The following is an 18,121-nucleotide window of genomic DNA, read 5'->3' as shown; positions in this document are numbered from 1 at the left end:
ACGATCGAGCAGAACGCAGCTCACTCACGTGGCTCGCCTGAAACCTTTCCACCCTCCTTGTGCATTATATCTCGCCCTACGGGCTTCGTCTGCTTGCGGAGGAATGTAACAGACTAGAAAAGGGTAGAGAAGAGAAGCAGAGGAAGACGAAGAGTCTTGGCACGATCGCATTGTGCTGCCGCAAACGACCATCGTTCACCTCCTGTAAATAAAACCATCTTATCACAGCTCGCTGTTACAATATTACAAATTGCATAAGTGACTTTTGCATGAGTTTAGCGTGTCCTGAAATCTTTTGTATTTTGCCTCCTAATGTGCACATTATTACTCAATTAGATTATTGTACCTAGAACAACAAAGAACAACAAGGCGTAGGGCTCTCGGTATTAAATTTCTTGAGTCAGTTTGTCACCACTGTTCTTGGGGGTAATGAAATTTAGTAAAGGAAATGTAGAAAATCCATTTGTAACTGTGCATCCCAGAAGAGGCAGTTGCATAAAATTGACAGCACCGATTGAGACAGACCAGATTGAGACAAACAAGTACCTCTTTGGCAATTTTGGGAGTGCAAAGATAACAAGGATAACAGGAACCATGTTCATGCTGATTTATTCTTCATGTGCTTCTATTCTTCACTGAAGTAACAAAAGGCACGTTGGTCTTCATCACACACAGTTGAGTCATGACACTACAAAGAGCACACGAAACTTAATGTTTACTCGGTGCTCCATTTGTGCCACGCTACAGTTCACTGGAGCAGGGAAGACTCGCTTTGGTCACCAGCCATTCAGCACAGGGCACTTGGAAGGTCTTCACTGAACATGCAATCACAACCATGCTCTTCTATAGTTTCAAGCTTTGTTTAAATTTGCTTATAAAGGACATGTAACCGTTGTGTAAGTTGGTATTAAGGCACTTTGCCCTATCACTGGCATTTACTGCACACTTGCAGTGCGTTATATTTTGCACCTATTGAGAAGACACCCTATTGTTTTGATACGGTCAATAGTCAGTGCTTCTTCACTTCATCTCACAGACCAGCCTTTCTTTCTGTAGCGACCTGCACCATGAAATGCTAGTATGAGAAATTCACCGCAGCAGCATATTCAGTTTGCTGGTGGCATTTAGAGCTTGGTATTTGAATTACACGTTTAATGCACATGTAGCGTCTGATCGAGCTGCGCGTACCCGGGGGATGTCCCTCCTCATGTTATGCAACATTGTTGCTTTTTTGTTGACATTCAAAAAGCAGCCACCGCATTTAGCAGCATGGGATAGGTGCATTTGTTCAGAGTGCAAACGTGGCTTTGCCAACTGAATTTCTGACTAGAACCACGCCTGGCAACTGGAACACATGTTCTCAACATGCTCCCAGCCTGGTACTCCGTTTATCGAAGCCAACCTGTGGTAAGCTCTAAGTGAACAATAATATGTACTGAACGAGAGAACCCTAAACACTTGAGATCAGCAGGACGCCTCCAGGACAACATCGCGCACCGTGCACTCTGCTTTCCTGAGCGAAACGTACAGTCGTCGTAGGCTGCAATAATCATTGTAGCGCCGCATTCAAGCACTCTGGTTGCGAACGTGGCTTGAAACAGTGAGCACTATTTCTGGGTTAGGCACAGTGCCCCGTCTCTGTAATTCTTCGTAGGTAGGCAAGGTGGCCGCCTCGGTCATGGCTGATGAGTTCGCTTGGGCCAGAGGCCTTGCAGATGGCAGTCGGCTGGGTCTTGGTGGAACAGGGGGTCTGCTGGGATCAGGAGAGTGTTGCCGCTGGGGTGCGAGTCGCGCTGGTCCCGTTCCGCCTCCTCCGCTGCCTGGCACATTTGTGTGCAGGGTTGGTAGCTCGCAGCCGGAGTTCGTCCAGTCTAGGGATGGATACTTGATTGCCTCATCATAGGGCGGAGGCAGCTCATTGCGAGGTGTCGCCAACACAAACGGCCGCTCGCGGCCATCTCGAGATGCTGAACCAGGAAGAACACCTGTTCCTTCGCACTGCACCAAGAAAGAAAAAAAATACCATCGCTGACGCTTGGTGGGTTGCAGAACGCCTGCTCTGGTGGGTTGCAGAACGCCTTAGTTGCATGCACATTCTTTTGTACCATTCCAACATATGTACATAAGACCAATCTCATTCCTCGTCTTGTCATCGAGTCTGCTCATTAATTAGTCATTTATATGCAGCATGCCGACATCAGCTACGTTTGCGTAGCCAACTGTGTAATTGTTTTCGAAGGTAGTATTGACGTACAGTTTTCTCTGCCTGTACAAGGAAACCTTTTCCTAACATAGTCGCAGCCTACAAAGAAATTTTCTTATATACGATATTTATGATAAGTGTACGTTTCGCCCGCCAATGTCATGGAAAAGCATTTTGTCTGATTAATCTGCAATAATTATAACTGTGTTAGATGCAAGTTTGATTACCCCCCCATTCCACCCTTTCTTCCATGGGCCTGTGCCTGCCTATGCAAGAAGCAGCTGTGTGCATGAAACAGCTACTGCCAAAATGACTTCAAGCAAAAGATGCCATCGTGGATGAACCATGCGACGAACTGAATGACTATGCTTTTTTTTTCTTTTTTGTAACACTATGTGGCAAATGAATCATCTCTATTACATTCTCCGGCAATCCATTGCGGCAATTCCTATGGCTATGGTTGCTAACGCCAAATGGAAATTACTTGCAGTGAAGTGAACTGCAATTGCCGGTAACGAATTCCATGGTAGTTTACTGTCTGTCGTATGCATTTCTTGTCCATTGATGTTAGGACTGTAAATGCATGAATTGACTTGACTGATCTAATGCGTGTCGATTGTTCCTATTATTATTATTATTATTATTATTATTAATTGCTAGTATAGTAACCCTTTCTGTTGTGTGACGTACAATCTATTGCGGAACTTCGCCATTTGAGAGCTATGTCCCGCTTCCATTCCGCCAACGAGACCTCATGCCAACCAACCGTAATAAACTGCTCCGATCGAGACCGTGCGCCTTCGACTCGTGCACCCCTTGTCCCGCTACGCCGCCCTTGTTGCGCACGCCTCTCTGTCCTCATTCCTCTTGCTTTCGTAGTACCCTCTCTCGTACTCCAGGTGAGTGTACGGTGGCGCCCTCGAAAGCAATATTTTCATTCTGCGCTGCCGGCAAGCGCCTCCTGTGGCGCCTCGGGCGCCGAGCTCGTACACGTTGCGCCCGGTCGCGTGCCGCTGGCACGCGCGTCCTGGCGGTGAAAGCCGCTCCGAAACGAGCCGTCCGCGCTCGCTGCCAAATCGGCGTCCTTGAACCAGTCGGCCGAATTGCCATTGACGTGCGCGAATGAGCGGAAGCACGCGTCCGTGGAGCTTCGGAAAGTGAAAGTCGGCGCGCAAGCGTGCCATCACTCTGTCCAAAGCTTGTAGCATAATTTACGAAGCTAATTAACACTAATGAAGATGTCGGCCATATTTGTACATCATTTTGTTGAGTGCCTTGTGTTCTATCCACGGAATGAAATTTATTTTGGAAAAGGAAAAGGAAAACCATGAAGTTTTCATTTTTCTTTTAGTACATGATTTTAAACAAATTTTTGTATACTTTTCTGCCTAACAAATATAATTCGTTTTGAAACTTTAATTTTAATTCAGTATACTGCCACATGACTATTTAGTATGCGCAGGAAAAAACATCACGCTATCATGACTAAAATTGTGGTTTTGTGAAAACAAAGCTCAGTATAAACAACTTCAAGTCCACATTTTTCTCTGTGCCAGCATATACCGAAGACAACAGCGTATGTTATATGCTGTTCGATGTCAAACAGCAGGTGCCGGCAGCTCCGAAGAGTCAGCAGTGATGGCGCTTGGGAAAATGAGGACTTTGCGCTCCGCTTGTAAACTCTCCTTGCACGACCGCAAGATTTAGTTGATATGTTTTTAGCAGTGTCTGCTAAATCCGCAGGGGTGGATCCACCCTTTCGTTATTGCGTCTTTTGGGACTCTCCAAGCGCAATTTCTCTGTAACAGTGGCCCAGAGTTGGGGAATTTCGATGGCTTAGTTGCAATCAGTGTTGCGGAATAGGCGCCTCGATTTCATTCGAATTCCATTCCGAGGAATCGAGATTTGCCGCAATTCCATTCCTTTCAATTCCTCGGAATAAAAAAAATGGCCCATTCTATCTCCGGAAATTTTATCTCCGGGAGCGGAAAATTCCATTCCTGCAATTCCTCAATGTAGGAAATGCGTGTTGATAGTTTTCTTTAGTTCAGAATGAACGCCCCCATAAATATGGTGTGATGAGAGGCACTAAAACTGCAAAGTACGTAAAACACGTTACCAATCTCGAGGGTTAGTAGCTTAATGACATATCTCACGCAGTAAAACCACCCTACTAATTCTCCCGCTACATAGTGGCATGGTCAGCATGGTAGAACGAATTGTGATGTTTTAAGGCTTAATCTTTATTGGTAAACTGCTGAAAGAGCGTATTTTTATGCTGACAAAAACAGTGTTCAATAAGAAAAAGCACTTTTGCCACGCACCTGGAGTTGTCAGGATTATGAAGAAAACTGACGTTTAGTTAAGGGGGGACAAAATACTCTAGATCTGCTGCTATTAGACGGAACAGTGCACCTCCGCTCGGGCACCTTGTACCTTTGATGAGCAGTGCCTTTGCACTGCTCATCAGCACTCATGCTTTTCAAACTCGCCTCGCAAGCATGGATTGGGTGATGAAAACTTTCTGTGTTTGCCTGTGCGCAGGTATCAACGTTTTTAGATACAGTATCTAAAAACGTTGGCAGGTATGCAATGTCATCCTTGTCGCAAAGGTTACGTGTGGCACGTACTAGACTGCTCGTGAGTTATAGATCAGGCCGTGAATACAGTATTCACTCCTGTGTGGGGGTGTCAATGAGAACCAACTTGCAGTAATAATTTGTTTTGCCCTTTAGTATCCATTGGGCTAATGCATGTGTTTGTACGCTAACTAATGCCGAGGTTTCTCTTCTAAAATTGACTGACAGATTGTTCACTTTTGCATCACGCCTACCCTTCGGTTTGGCTGACTAAAGGTGGATCTAGAGAATGCGTTGTGGCTTTCTACTACGATAGAGCGTATACTCAGGCTTACATAACTAATTTGAGCATGATGTTACAGTAGTAGCCAATAAGGGTGGTGCAAAATACGTTCCTCCCCAATGTGCCCTTTTCTTGGCAATGCGAGCACGGATATCTGCCGAGTCGTAGGAACCGAACGAAGCTACGAAAAAAAGATAACAATAATAATTAAATGACCCCACCCCGGAGCACTGGGTGTGCGGGATGACCAGCTCTCTGCTGGAGATTCAGGAGCGCCTGGTATGAGCTTCATCTTCCGAACGCCTGAACATCCCAACACGTTCGGCATTTTGTCACTAGCTCTTTGGTCACTAGGTCGACGTCATAAAAAGTGCTTGAGCGTCCTCGTCATTTTTAAATGCTGCAGTAAAGATCGCAAGCAGTACAAGGTGCAAAAAGAAGCTTTGTTATTCTAATATTTGAAATGTTGCAACGAAATCTTAGGAGCTAAATGGCGGCACTAAAACCTGAATGGGGCCTGGACAGCTCTTTGAACGCTTGGTTAAACAAAAAAAAATTGAGAGAAGACAATTGTCGTCTACATATGCGTTGCGCTTCAAAAATATGAGCTGCTTAAGCTTGAGCCGCTGGACGCAGGAACCTGTGTATAGTGCATTATGGTAGTGCTTCTCTGGCCACCAACAGGCGCGGCAGTGGCGCCACCCGGGCCTCCCTCCATCATAGAACAGAGAGAACGCGGGTTTTCCTCGGCCATAGCCTCCTTTATTTAAATAAAGGAGGCTATGCCTCGGCGCGAATCGTCGCGTCGGGTCTTGGGTATACACCGCAGTGGCCGTAGGCTTTCCCGCTTCAGGTGGGTTCCGGAACTAGTTATTCTGATTGTGTGCTGCGCTGCCCTACAGACCTTCGCTGACAGGGTTTCGGGTGAAGGCACCCATGTGGGGGGAGAGTATTTCAAAAGGAGCGGGGGAGTAGGAGGTGAGACGGCGTCAAGCTGATATACGGAAGCTTGCAGTAAATAAAAGCATCGCGCCAGCATTAATAAACATCACAACTTAGAGGGGCATGTTTTGCGAATATGCGTCCGAGTCGCTGACGGCGACAGAAGCTAGCACAAAGAAGTGAAGGTTGGGGAGACTGGAGGCAGGTATAGGGACTGTGGCTGGGGTGCCGCCGAGGGGGAAAAAATTGCAATGTGTAAAAGGGGGTGATGCTGCCGCCGTGGTTTCGCTCGACCACGGTTACGTGAAGAACAGCGACAAACATCTCGAGGAGCACAGTTGATGTAAGAACAAAGTTGTAGTAGGCGCGTTGCTTATAAATGTACCGTGCTTCTAATCAGCCAAGCCATTTTAATAATGTTGCTTTAGTTTTGGCTCTGATTTACTAATGTTAGAACTTTTAAAAAAACAGTGCATAGACAAAAACGTGTTCTATTTTCGAAAAAAAAAAGACGTAATTTTATTCCCATTCCGTTCCTCCAAGCGTTGTCCGCATTCCATTCCGGGGTCGCAAAAAATGTGAAATAATTCCGGCATCATTCCAATTCCGGAGTAGCCACTCCGCAACACTGGTCGCAATAAATCTAACCTAAAAATAAAGGGGCACACGAACCATGTGTCGTCACACTGACATATGGGCACTGGAGTATCGGCGCGAAATTCGAAAAAATTCAACCCACGCTCCACCTATTACCGCTAAATAAGCTAAACTATAGAGTTACTTTATAATGACAAGACCTGCCTCTAGGCGTCGCTTCAGGGAATCTAGACATAGATTTATTGTATATGCTCCCTACCTAAAGGTAGCATATACAGTAACTCTATTTAGACGCACAACTGGCGTTCCATGAAATGCGCTCTAACGACATGGTATCGGGCCGTTCGAACTATGGTCATCAGCGCAACGAAAGTTATACAGAATGTCAGTGCTACCAGACAAATACTACCACGAGGTGTATGGCGTTTACAACGGCTTTTGTACCATGCCAGTAAATTACCATTATATCAAATAACTAATACTGCGACGCGTCTAGTCACTCGCAGAGCGCTGGTTTCGAAGCATTAGACAAAGGCTGTACAGGTCAGTTTGACCAGTTATATTTATTTTCTTAGGTTTAGCAAATAGATGTGCGTAGAGTCGAAGGCTGTGATTAAGCGCAGGAGTGAGAACCCGAAATGTGCTAGGGATGGATGTACTGACTGTCGCAATGTAAGGTTAGTGGAAACTGAATAATCATTTGTATTGCTTTGTATACAAAATATGGCGCAGCTGTCGGCTACGTCTGGGGGCAGGAGGGGGACCAATCACTCTCTGTGTTTGTTCGTGCGTGCGTTTGTGCATGTGTGGGCGAATGTATAGACCTGTAAATTTTAAGGGGGGGGGGGTTAAAACGCATGCATACCTATACGTACCTTACTGCACTAAGTATTTAGTCAAAGTCCCAAGTGATATAGGTGAACGCTCAGCTTTATCGCTTTGTCAGGCCCGTCAGGCTTGATTTACGTCTGCGTATGTTCAGTGCAAGTACATTGTGGCATGCTTCTGCAATTAAACTGTGACATGCCCGCGTAGAAGTACAAAACGTGAATGAAAGTTTATGCTTTAATTGCCCTGTCAATTTTAAATGCAACTCATAGCATTGAATTCTGTTCAATATTTATTCGAGGCCAGGATCATTAAAGATCCGCCTAGTATTATAAGGCCCAGTATTATGAGGATTCTTCGCTTGCTATATGTGACTGACAGGAAGTCGGAAACATTAGAATTGAGGGAATGTGAACCATGGCCGAAGTATACACTGAGGATGCGCTGTACAAACGTACTTCCTCGCCAAGTACGAAAAGAACTGCGTGATGTGGCTACATCACTTCGCATGGTTTCATAATGAGTAATGAGCCGCCAGGTCCGAAAGCTGCGTCGACGTTACTCGCCTTCCTACCTTCATGGACTCGCGGTGGAGGTCGCAGCAAACAAGGAAAATTTCATTTCCTCGTTGAACACAGCCGACTCTCGCATGTCAAGCGAGTCACGTAGGCGAGGTAAAAACATAATACCTGTTTTGGCAACACGCATGCTTAAATTAAGGAAGACATCGGGTTTACTGGCCAGCTCTTAGATTACCATATATCTTACCGTTGGCAAATGAGCCCCGTACTTGGGTTGTTCACCAAGAGAAAGGTGGAAGCAATGTCCGTGTCTACTGCAACAAGTGTGTTTGCAGGAACGTGTTATGATAAAGATGTCTTATGGAGCGTTCACGGGTAAATTCAGTTTAGCATTCATGGCATAATGAGGCCAACCCTCACTGCATGCCGAGGTTGTGGGAGGAAGTAGTGATAATCTTGACTACTACCGCCCCCTTCCTTTTTGCAGCGACCGGGAATGTCAAGGACCTTTCTCTGATTTGTGAGAAAATTGCGCAACCAGAAACGAGGACGTAAGGCGAAAGTGAACGCTATACGTACGGAACTGACACTTTGAAAGAAGACGCTGTCCATGCTCCTTAATAATGAGACCCGTTGTGAGTTACGCTTGTAGTGTTTGTCCTTTCCTCATACGCACACGTTCATCTCGGTGCAACGCTTTCAGTAATGAGCCAGCCCTAACTAGCCTAGTTAGCTATTCGTGCTTTTATCACAAATGACCTCTCGTTCTATTGGGATACTGAAACGGCGCCCTTATCTGCCAAGCGTTCAGATGCCCGCGTTTGTGGACGCTCTTTCTTTGAAAAAAGCTGACTCAACTGCCGCTCCTCTTCTTCCTCCTCCTCCTCCTCCTCCTCCTCCTACTGCTACTACTACTTCTTCTACTACTACTACTACTACTACTACTACTACTACTACTACTACTACATGCTGCTACTACCACTACTAATATTGCTAATATTATATTACATGTTACTACTCTTTATACTGCATTGCAACTATTGTTCCTTTATTATTTCTTCTTATACCAATTGTGTATTACTGCTGGTGACTACTTCACTAGTACAACTCTACAGCAACTATAGCTTCTACTCCACGTCCTACAACTCTATTTCTACAATCTGCTTCTACTCCTATAGTGCTTCAGTTCCTCCTCCTCCCTGTATACTCTACTGCTGCTAGTTAACGCCCCTGGTACTACAACTATAAACTACTGTTCCAGTTCTACATTGTGCACTACTGTACCGCTACTGCTATATATCACTACACCGTGCTTCTACCACAAACGCCACTACAGCTTGCATTGTGAATCGTTAGATCACTATACCATGGACGGCTGGGTAGCACGTGTTAGGCTGGAAATGCCAACCTCTGCGAGAGGCCGTACGTTGTTGCTTCTAGCTGCCAGGCTCTGCAATGGGCACATGCACCGAGCAGTCAGTCGCGCACCAAGCTCGGTTCACAAGCACGCGCACGAGAAAATTCACGATTTGGTTTCGTTCTATAGCGAAGTGAGAACGTGAAGTAGAAGAGAAGTTTGCTACCGCGAACTAGGGCAAAGAGTATAGGGACGAAAGAAAGTGAGGGTATAGCGATAAGAAACTGGTGAAGATGCGCAGTAAGTGTCTTCAAAAAGCACGACTGAGAGGTCGTCGTCAAGCTGTAGTCTCGCAGTGAGAAATTATACATAATTTTACCAATGACACGCAGTCAGGCCAGAACTTGGCACTGTATCGCACTGCTAAGCTATTGGGCGCGTGTTCGATTCCCAACGACGGCTGCTACACCTCTATCGGGGCAGAAGACAAGGTAGCTGGCGTACTTATGGTGAAGTACAACATTAAAATCCAGGAGAGGCACCGGCCAGATGATTGAAGCGCGGCAGCTGCTTGTTTCCTTGAATAGTATAAACCTGCTCAAACACTCGACAATGTTCTTTGAATGCGGGCTCGCTGGCCGTCAGGCTCACGACAGCATCTGAAGCAAGGAGCGTGACCGGGCGAGTTGCCATTCCGTGATTACATAAACAGCGAGGAATTAACACAAAAACTAGAGACCGATGAAGACGGGTTCCAGTCCACGTCTGTCCAGTTAGCTGACCAGTATCAGAATGAAAAAGGAGCCAGACGAAAAAAAATAAAATCACCTGACACTGATGAGCTGTTAAGAGCAACGATGACAAGTTACGCCAAAGTGATGATATGCCTGGGGATCGTCACTATTCGCTTCTAAATTTCTTACATCACTCATGGGTCGTTCCCAAGGAGACCTTGTTTCGGTGCTTGTTTACTCGTGACGCAAATCACGACGCGAGCCGTCTGCTATGAGACCTTTATCACCTCGTCTAAGCGGATTTACATATCTAACCCTCACTGCTTCGCTCAACGGTTTGCACGACGGCGTTGCGATAATGCGCACACAAAACTAGTAAGCCTTGGTATAACTGTCAGTTCAAGCGCACGAATAAACAGAAATGAACAGAGTACAGGCGCTTGTTCTTTCTTCCTTTCTGTTTATTCGTGCGCTTGAACTGACAGTTATACCATGCATATCCAACTAGCCCAACTTTCGATTCTGTAGTAAGCCTTGACGACAACGCACCGTGGTGGCGAAATTGCTCTGTCCTCCGGCAGCGTGTGTGCCGGTAGGAATCCGCACGTCGCCTCTCAGTAACTCCGCGAAACGGCAAAACTCAATGGACTACGTGCTACGTATGAGCGCACTTTCTCTCTAATCTCACTGACGGTCGTTGCCTTGAGTTCGTCGGTACGTATACGTGTACGATAGCGGAAACGGCAATTACACACAGCAGTGTTGTGTCTCTGCATCGGGAAAAGGTTTCGAAATGCACGCGAAAGGCTTGCTACTTATGCGACGTGTATAGGTGTGGCCTCGGTATGCTGTAATCGGGACTAGAAAACAAACGAATAAACACGCGATCAAAGTAGAATAAGGAGACGCGTAAACGGTAGACAGAGATGGGGCAACTTGGACGTGTTCAGCAAGGAAGTACAATGGGCCGCGTTAACTGACGGTAGTCGTTACAAATAAATAAAATGAAAATGCACACAGGCGGATTAATCAGCCGCGCAGCGACAAATAACGTGGCGAGAACTCCATGTCGGTGCGCCTGCAGTCCAGTCCAGTGCATGATGCATTTATTATACACACCATTCGTTTTGCATACAAATTTTCCGGTACCTCCAGCGTTTGCTGTAAGCTTTCAAAGCCATATAAACACTTCTTTCTGTCAAGTAATTTGCTAATTTTTTAATAAAGTAGATTACAGGATATCTGATACACAAGGGTGGCCTCCTTTACAGTACAGCCTGAGAAATTGTAACTCAAAAAAATCACTTGAATCCTGAATAGCGTCTTGTAAAGCAGTACTTAATTACGTGCGCATTCTTCGATGCCAGTTAAATTAGGTCCCAAGTGTGAAGTCAAAGTGTTTTTATCTTTAGCGTAAATATTTAACGTTCAACTAAATATGCCTTCCGAGATCCAATGTGTCAAACTGTAGCAGGAAAGAATCAGTGAATACGCTCCAGAATGTAGCTATAGTTAAAATACAACCACGATTATTATCCGAATCAGAGTGTCGTGTGCGCTAATTGAAGTAACCGGAAGGCAAACGTAGAACGAAATTTGAAGCGTAGACCAAGCAATGTTATACTTGCAAAATGAATAATACAAAGAATATGCGCGTAGAAGTGCAGTGCATCGCAATATAGGGGCTGTGTACATACAAATGAAGACAGTAAAAACGCGCAGCCAGAAACTTGAAAAAAAAAAGACCAGTCATAGAATAATGTGTGCTAATTTATTGGCAAAAAGGTCGATACGGGCACTGCTACTTAGGCTGTATGTAATAACTTTAGAATGACCTATTTTTACACAAGGCGAAGTTAACTCTATAACACAATCTCCAGCGTACACTAGAGCACTAAAACGTATAGTTGATTTGCAGAGGTAGGATGGCAGACTGAACGACATGGCAGAAAGGAATGGTACTTGAACAACGGACCAAAATACGGAACCAAGAAGAAGAAGGCACATATATAAACACATGTGTCGTACGTACTTTTCTTTGTCCCGTCTTTTGCACTGTTGTTCACATACCATCAATGTTCTTTACTTCATTCAATTACGAAGAAATTTGTAATTATGCATAGTTATGAAAGGCGTAGATAACTCTATAGCACCCTAATTATGCATAACTATACCTCAATGGTAAAATGTTCCCGTGCTTCAACTGTACATTAATGAAAAAACAATTTCAGTTTCAGCTTTGCGACAGCCACTTCCGTTTTGGCTTTGCAAAGTAGTTCAACGAAGGTCTGCTTTGCATTGGCGTATGATAGTCCTCGTCGTTTATGTGCCATTAAAACCAACAAGCAAACGAAGGTCTACTTTGCTACATGTTTCCATGTGTATCAAGTACAAATGGAACAATCTTATTTTCACATTTATATTTTCATGTTTTCGACCGTAATCAAAAGCGGTACGAAGAGGGTGCGTAGCCTCCTTGAGTAAAAAAAAAGAGTTCGGACGCAAAAGCTCGAGAACATGGCTACGTAGGCCAGCAATGAAAAAGTAAATAAAAAAATACTAAGCGCACCGATAGCAAGATAAATGGAGATACAGTTATTGGGACCGGGAAAGGAATGACAAACAGAATAAAGGGGGCAGCAGGAGAGAACAGATGCTAACGCAGCAGCGTGCCGTGCGGGTCGGAAGAGAAAGGGCAAGAAACGCTTAGTCGCACTTCGCTCACCGTGACCAGCGACGGGTTGGAGAAGGCCTCGGCCGCCTGGCGCCGCTGGCGTCGTATCTGGTCCCGCGTCCGCTTGAGGATGTACACACGCCACAGGATTACCACCATCCAGAAGAGCAGGTTCAGCACCAACACCACGATCAGGATCCTGCCGAAACGACAGCGGTAAGCAAACGCTCTCGCCGCGAATGCGGAAACAGTCGCGTAATGCTTGCAAACCACGCGCCATTGGCTTATCGGGCGCACGTATCTATGCGAGGAGGACGCATCCGTCTTCAAGGGCACTAGGCCAGCCCGCCCTGTGCGCAAGCTGTTTGAAGGGATGATGCCGTGAGTTCATATAGCGCGGGTAAATTTGAGTTGTTTCCGGCCGCCAATCTGGCAAGCGATTTCGTTGGCTGGCGTTCACGAATTGATTTTAGTTTTTTCGCTACATATCTACATATCTATATGTTTGCAATTTCGGCGATCTTCGGCACTTCCGATCATGAGCATGTCCTACTGTGATGAGCGTTTTCGACAGAAGCGTCGTTATCGCAATACCAATGCGGGAACGACCATAGCTCCACGTGGGAGCCAGGGGAGGGGGTGGGTGTTGAGTTTCACTGCAAAGCCCTCTTGCTGTCTCCGATACCCTTCCTCTGGGGTACGTAAAATCAAAGGCGAAAAAGTAGAACCCCCCTCTTTTCGAAATAACGGGATACGCACGCACCACTTGAAGGCACGCAGCCAGCTTTCGGACTCGCGCCAAGCATCACATTTATTCGAACCTAATGTACAACTAATTACAACTATAGCCTCAATCGCTACTTCTTTTGTAAGATGTTAAATGCTTTCCGCACATATACACAAATGATTGCATTGCAGAATTCGACAGAGGCTCAGAAAATAGGGCACCACGCCGTCTTATATCACCGCACAACCGGTTCGTAAGCGGCGGCGCTGTTTAAAGAAAAAAGAAAACTGCGACAAGAAGCCGTAATAACAGATTACGAATAACGACAACCATGAAATATATTCGGCCACCTGGAGCGCATTTATATGCGCTTTACAGTGTGCAAGGAACAATGTCTGAACATGAGCTTGGTCTGACGTTTGGTTAGCACAATTCCATGAGACCAGTTTCGCAATGTGTTGATGACGTAACCAACGTATGTCTGTCAGTCAAGAAAGTTTCGAAGACCGTCAGAGGAACTTGGTTTGGCCTCCGGAAAATTTTGCACCAACTTGTACCAGAGCTTACTTCAGGTAATCATATTTATTGCATCGATAACGTTTTGATAGTCATAACACGTGAGTCGATTCTAGATTGTGTGTAGTGGCAGCGAAGCAACTAGTGCATCTGTGAATCTTATGGCATAATCATGTAAACATGTCGTCACTTCGACAAGTGAGTAGTGGAACTGGTGCTTTGCCGAAGCAAGAAACGCCGCGCTCAATAACCATGAAGGCCTCGAAGCGCTCAGGCAATACAGCTCGTATATCGGCGTTATGATCGGCTGCACCTCAACCGCGGATCTCGTAAAGAACACTCGTCACGAAAATCGCCTTGTTCACTTATTGTGGGCAAAATGCAACACAAACCGTACAGCTTGCTTGCAGCAGCAAAAAAAAAAAAATCCTATAGACGCTCTGTGGGAATCGATGTTATGTTAAGCAGCATATACGTGGAGCGCATCGTTTGATGTTGAGTCAAGCGTTTCAGAGGCAGAATGACGTCTTTTGCAAGTCCAGTAATCGTGTGTGACACGAGCGCGACGTGAACGCCTGCACTGTAGACCGTGACGCCTGAGGATAGCTTATAATATACGTATTTGCATCGTGGAGAGGCAGACGCTCTGGCTTCCTCAGTGATTGCTCCCTATGTATACCCAGCCAGCATTGGCCAGCGTGTTACGACATGGTCGAACGATTGAATGATAATAGTAGTAATGACACAACACGGTGACATAAAAAGGACAATAGTAATCAAAAGCAAAAACCTGGAGGCTTACAAACAGTGTTGAACTTAGAATGAGGATGACACAGCGAGCAATGAAAAAAAAAAAATCATGAAAGCTGTAACCTTAACATATGATGATATGGGGGGGGGGGGGGGAGTTGTCAAATGAGAAGTCACGTGGGCATGTAGAAGAGATTAAGAAGTTTGCGGGTATAACTTGGCAGCAGCAAGCTCATGGACCGGCTGGATTGGCAAAACATGGGAGAGGCCTTTGCCTTCCACATGGGTGCATTCAAGCAGATGATGATGATGATTAATAGTAATAATAGTAGGAGTTTCACGTTCCAAAGGAACTTTATGATTATAGACGACTCCGCTCTAAAAGGGCTTATGAACTTTCGACCTCATAATGTTCCTTAACGTGCTCCTATATCTAAGCATACGGACATCTAGTATTTTCGCTTCCACTGAAATGCGGTAGCAAGCTTCACGGATTCAATCTCGCGACCTTCCGTGCAACAGTCGAGAACAGTAACCAGTATGCACCTTTTCACAGGCGCACTCTCGAACCTGTGAGCTGCAGGGGTTGAGGATACGCTCTCAGTGTTAGCGTCGTGCCTTGGGCGGCGCATGCAGTATCTGTACACATGACACGCTTGGATGTACATAAATAGTGACTGTTGGGGCAGGAAAGTGTGCGTATTTGAAGATCAGACCACCTGGCCATCGCTGTGTCTTGTGCGGGTACACCAACAATCAGTGCAAGAGGAAGAATTTGAGTGACATCTTGTCTGCAGCACAGTACGCCTCGCGATGAGTGCCGGTGTGATATGTTTGTGCTGCATCGCGTTCCGAAGCAGTGGGTGTCGTCGAGAAATCGAGAGAACCTCCGCATTCCGCCATCGTCACGCCTATGTCCACGGCACTTCGTTGGCGGTGAGAAAACCGGCGAGAACAAGGTTCCTGTGCTGCGTCTTGGACACCGAAAAAAAGGTACAGACAAAGCCACACTTGTATAGAGCGCCTAGCTAGCCGCTTTAGCTGCCGTTTTCTGCAAAAATGTGCGAATACCGATGATGCAATGATACGTAACAATGTTATGTCGCATGAACGCCATAATTCAGGCATGAACAGAAGTTTGTAGCTAATGTGAAGTAGCAACCGTGGACGACAGCGTCCACAGCCACGCACACCGCTGCTCTAGGTATGCGTGATTCCGTGTGTGCGCAAATTACTGAAGGTATACTGCGCTTGCTGCTATACCGACGACGCAGCACCATTGTTCGCAGAAGCGGAGCTCATTCTTACGTAGCTATAGCGCGAATGCACGCCGCTGAACGGTTCAGACAGTGACGTATTGGTCAGTAGTGCGACGATATCACAGTCTTAGCTGGCGAAAAATTGGAGAGCACAGGCAGGGATCTCACGCCAACAGATAAAGCGCCAGTTCGAGTACGCGCAGCCCTAAATGGTGATTTCGACAAACTATGCCGTTAGATGGTGTGCATTACAATATGGCGGGCGCCTGTCGTGAAAACTTGTATATAGACCACTGGTCCACCGCAGCGGATCGGTGTGGTAGCAAGTGAGGTCAACAGCGCGATTAGTAGAGGGGCACGCCGGCCTGGCACCACGATGATGTATGTGCAAAAGTTAAGACCGACGGCTAAGTCGTCAGCGTTGCAGAAACGCTCTCCAAGTGCCTCAACCCACTTGTGTTGCAATGGCGCGTAATCCATGCGAATGTATCTGTGACTCACGGTCGTCTACAGCAGCGCATAAACAAGTGTCGAAATAAGGAGAGACGTATACAAACGCCGTCTGCTTGCTTGTACGAAGGACATTCCCCTGATGAGGCATGCGCCTATGGCGTAAAGGTTATTGCACTGGATTTCCGTGTAGGCGACTGCGAGTTCAATTGCATCCATGGGAACACTTTTATTTGTGTCTGCTTTTTCTACTTATAATAACGTCGTGATTTAGAATGTTAGATAGACGCAGAGAGTCGAATTGCCTTTGACTCACCGTGGAATGCTTTGCTACTAAAAAAAAATGATAAACTCTGCTAATACACCTGCCCTGGTCGCTACTTATTTTACCTTTGGTTTCTGTGAAACGTAAAGCCCCCCCCCCCCCCCCCGCCCTCTTCTTTTATTGCTAAACTCGTTAAGAGATCACAACACACGTCACACAGTTACATTCGACGCTGGGACGTCGACTGATTGATATGTGGGGTTTAAGGTCCCAAAACCACCATATGGTTATGAGAGACACCGTAGTGTAGGGATCCGGAAATTTTGACTACCTGGAGTTCTTTGCACCTGAATCTGAGCCCACGGGCGTACAACATTTTCGCCTCCATCGAAAATGCAGCCGCCACAGCCGGGATTCGATTCCGCGACTTGCGGGTTAGCAGCCGAGTGCCTTAGCCTCTAGACCGCGGTGGAGCCGCAACGTCGAATGATCTCGCAACTTGAGTAGTGACTGTGTCTCACAATCATCACTCAAACAAGCTGCGAGATCATTCGAAAAAGGTTGATGGGAAGTACACACCAGTTCGGTGTCTTACCACAACGAAGATCTTTCGTTTCGCATGTGTATAGAATGATCTAAATATTATATCTATATGGGCAAGTTCAGTAATAATATCTGAGGTTTTAGGTGTCATCACTATTATGCGCTAACATTATTATGTGCTAACATTATTTACTTGCTAACATTATTATGCGGCATGCTGAAGGGGGGGGGGGGGAATTCGGAAATTTTGACCATCTGGCGTTGTTTAGCGTTCACTGACATCGCACAGTACACGATGTTCTAGCGTCTTGCTTCCATCGAAATGTGAGCGTCGTTGTGGGAATCGTACCCGTGACCTTCGTGTCAGCAGCCGAGCGCCATTACCACCGCGGCGGACTTTCTCGGTCTAATCTGCAAGTACGTTAAGGTAATATAGCGCAGCATGAGAAAATATAAAAAAGGGACACAGCTAGAGCAACTATAAAACCACATTCGTGTAAAGTTCGCTTCACTCTGGAGTCGTCAGCGAAAAGTGAAAGCAACATCGAGAGTATACAGAAATCACGCATTCTGTGTATTATAAGGCCCAGTATTATAAGGAGCTGTGTCTGCACGGCGGGCAGTCGCACATATGCAAGCAACAAACGACCATGCAGTGGGGCTGAACTCATCCATCTATTAGATTAGAGCACAAGTTAGAAAGGTCGCACAGGTCAATGCATCGGTCAGACCACCGAGCTTACTTTTATTTACCTGAAGTGCACATGCTCGCTTCTCTGTATAAGTCAAGGCTGTGTGTTGTCTGAAGAGAATGTGCGAAGCGCTTGATGAGGCAGTCAAACGAATGTTACACAGCAATGCCTCCTTTATACGGGAGCGTTGGTCACAGGTAC

The 18,121-nt window shown here is 46.0% G+C and overlaps 2 protein-coding genes across 8 annotated transcripts in view; one reads left to right on the top strand and one right to left on the bottom strand.

Annotated features, from left to right (window-relative positions):
- The window catches only part of LOC119172009 (uncharacterized), a 247,083-nt gene that overhangs the window by 174,419 nt on the left and 54,543 nt on the right, over positions 1-18,121 (bottom strand). For 6 of the 7 annotated variants that reach the window (XM_037422970.2, XM_075892814.1, XM_037422967.2 and 3 more), the window contains exons 2-3: positions 12,770-12,917; positions 530-1,998 (exon numbers count right to left, since the gene is read on the bottom strand). The exons of the other annotated variant lie outside the window; for it this stretch is intronic. In XM_037422970.2, coding sequence (XP_037278867.2) covers positions 1,567-1,998; positions 12,770-12,917 — 580 coding nt within the window. In that variant the 3' untranslated portion in view covers positions 530-1,566. Of the gene's footprint in view, positions 1-529; positions 1,999-12,769; positions 12,918-18,121 lie in introns of those variants that run through there. 7 annotated transcript variants of the gene reach the window in all.
- The window catches only part of LOC119172007 (carnitine O-palmitoyltransferase 1, liver isoform), a 149,116-nt gene continuing 143,789 nt past the window's right edge, over positions 12,795-18,121 (top strand). The window contains exon 1 of the mRNA XM_037422961.2: positions 12,795-12,934. The gene's annotated coding sequence lies outside the window, so the exon portion shown is untranslated. The remainder of the gene's footprint in view (positions 12,935-18,121) is intronic.

The sequence above is a fragment of the Rhipicephalus microplus genome, chromosome 4, assembly GCF_043290135.1.
Source record: "Rhipicephalus microplus isolate Deutch F79 chromosome 4, USDA_Rmic, whole genome shotgun sequence".
NCBI lineage: Eukaryota > Metazoa > Arthropoda > Arachnida > Ixodida > Ixodidae > Rhipicephalus > Rhipicephalus microplus.
This window is presented reverse-complemented; position numbering and strand designations above follow the sequence as displayed.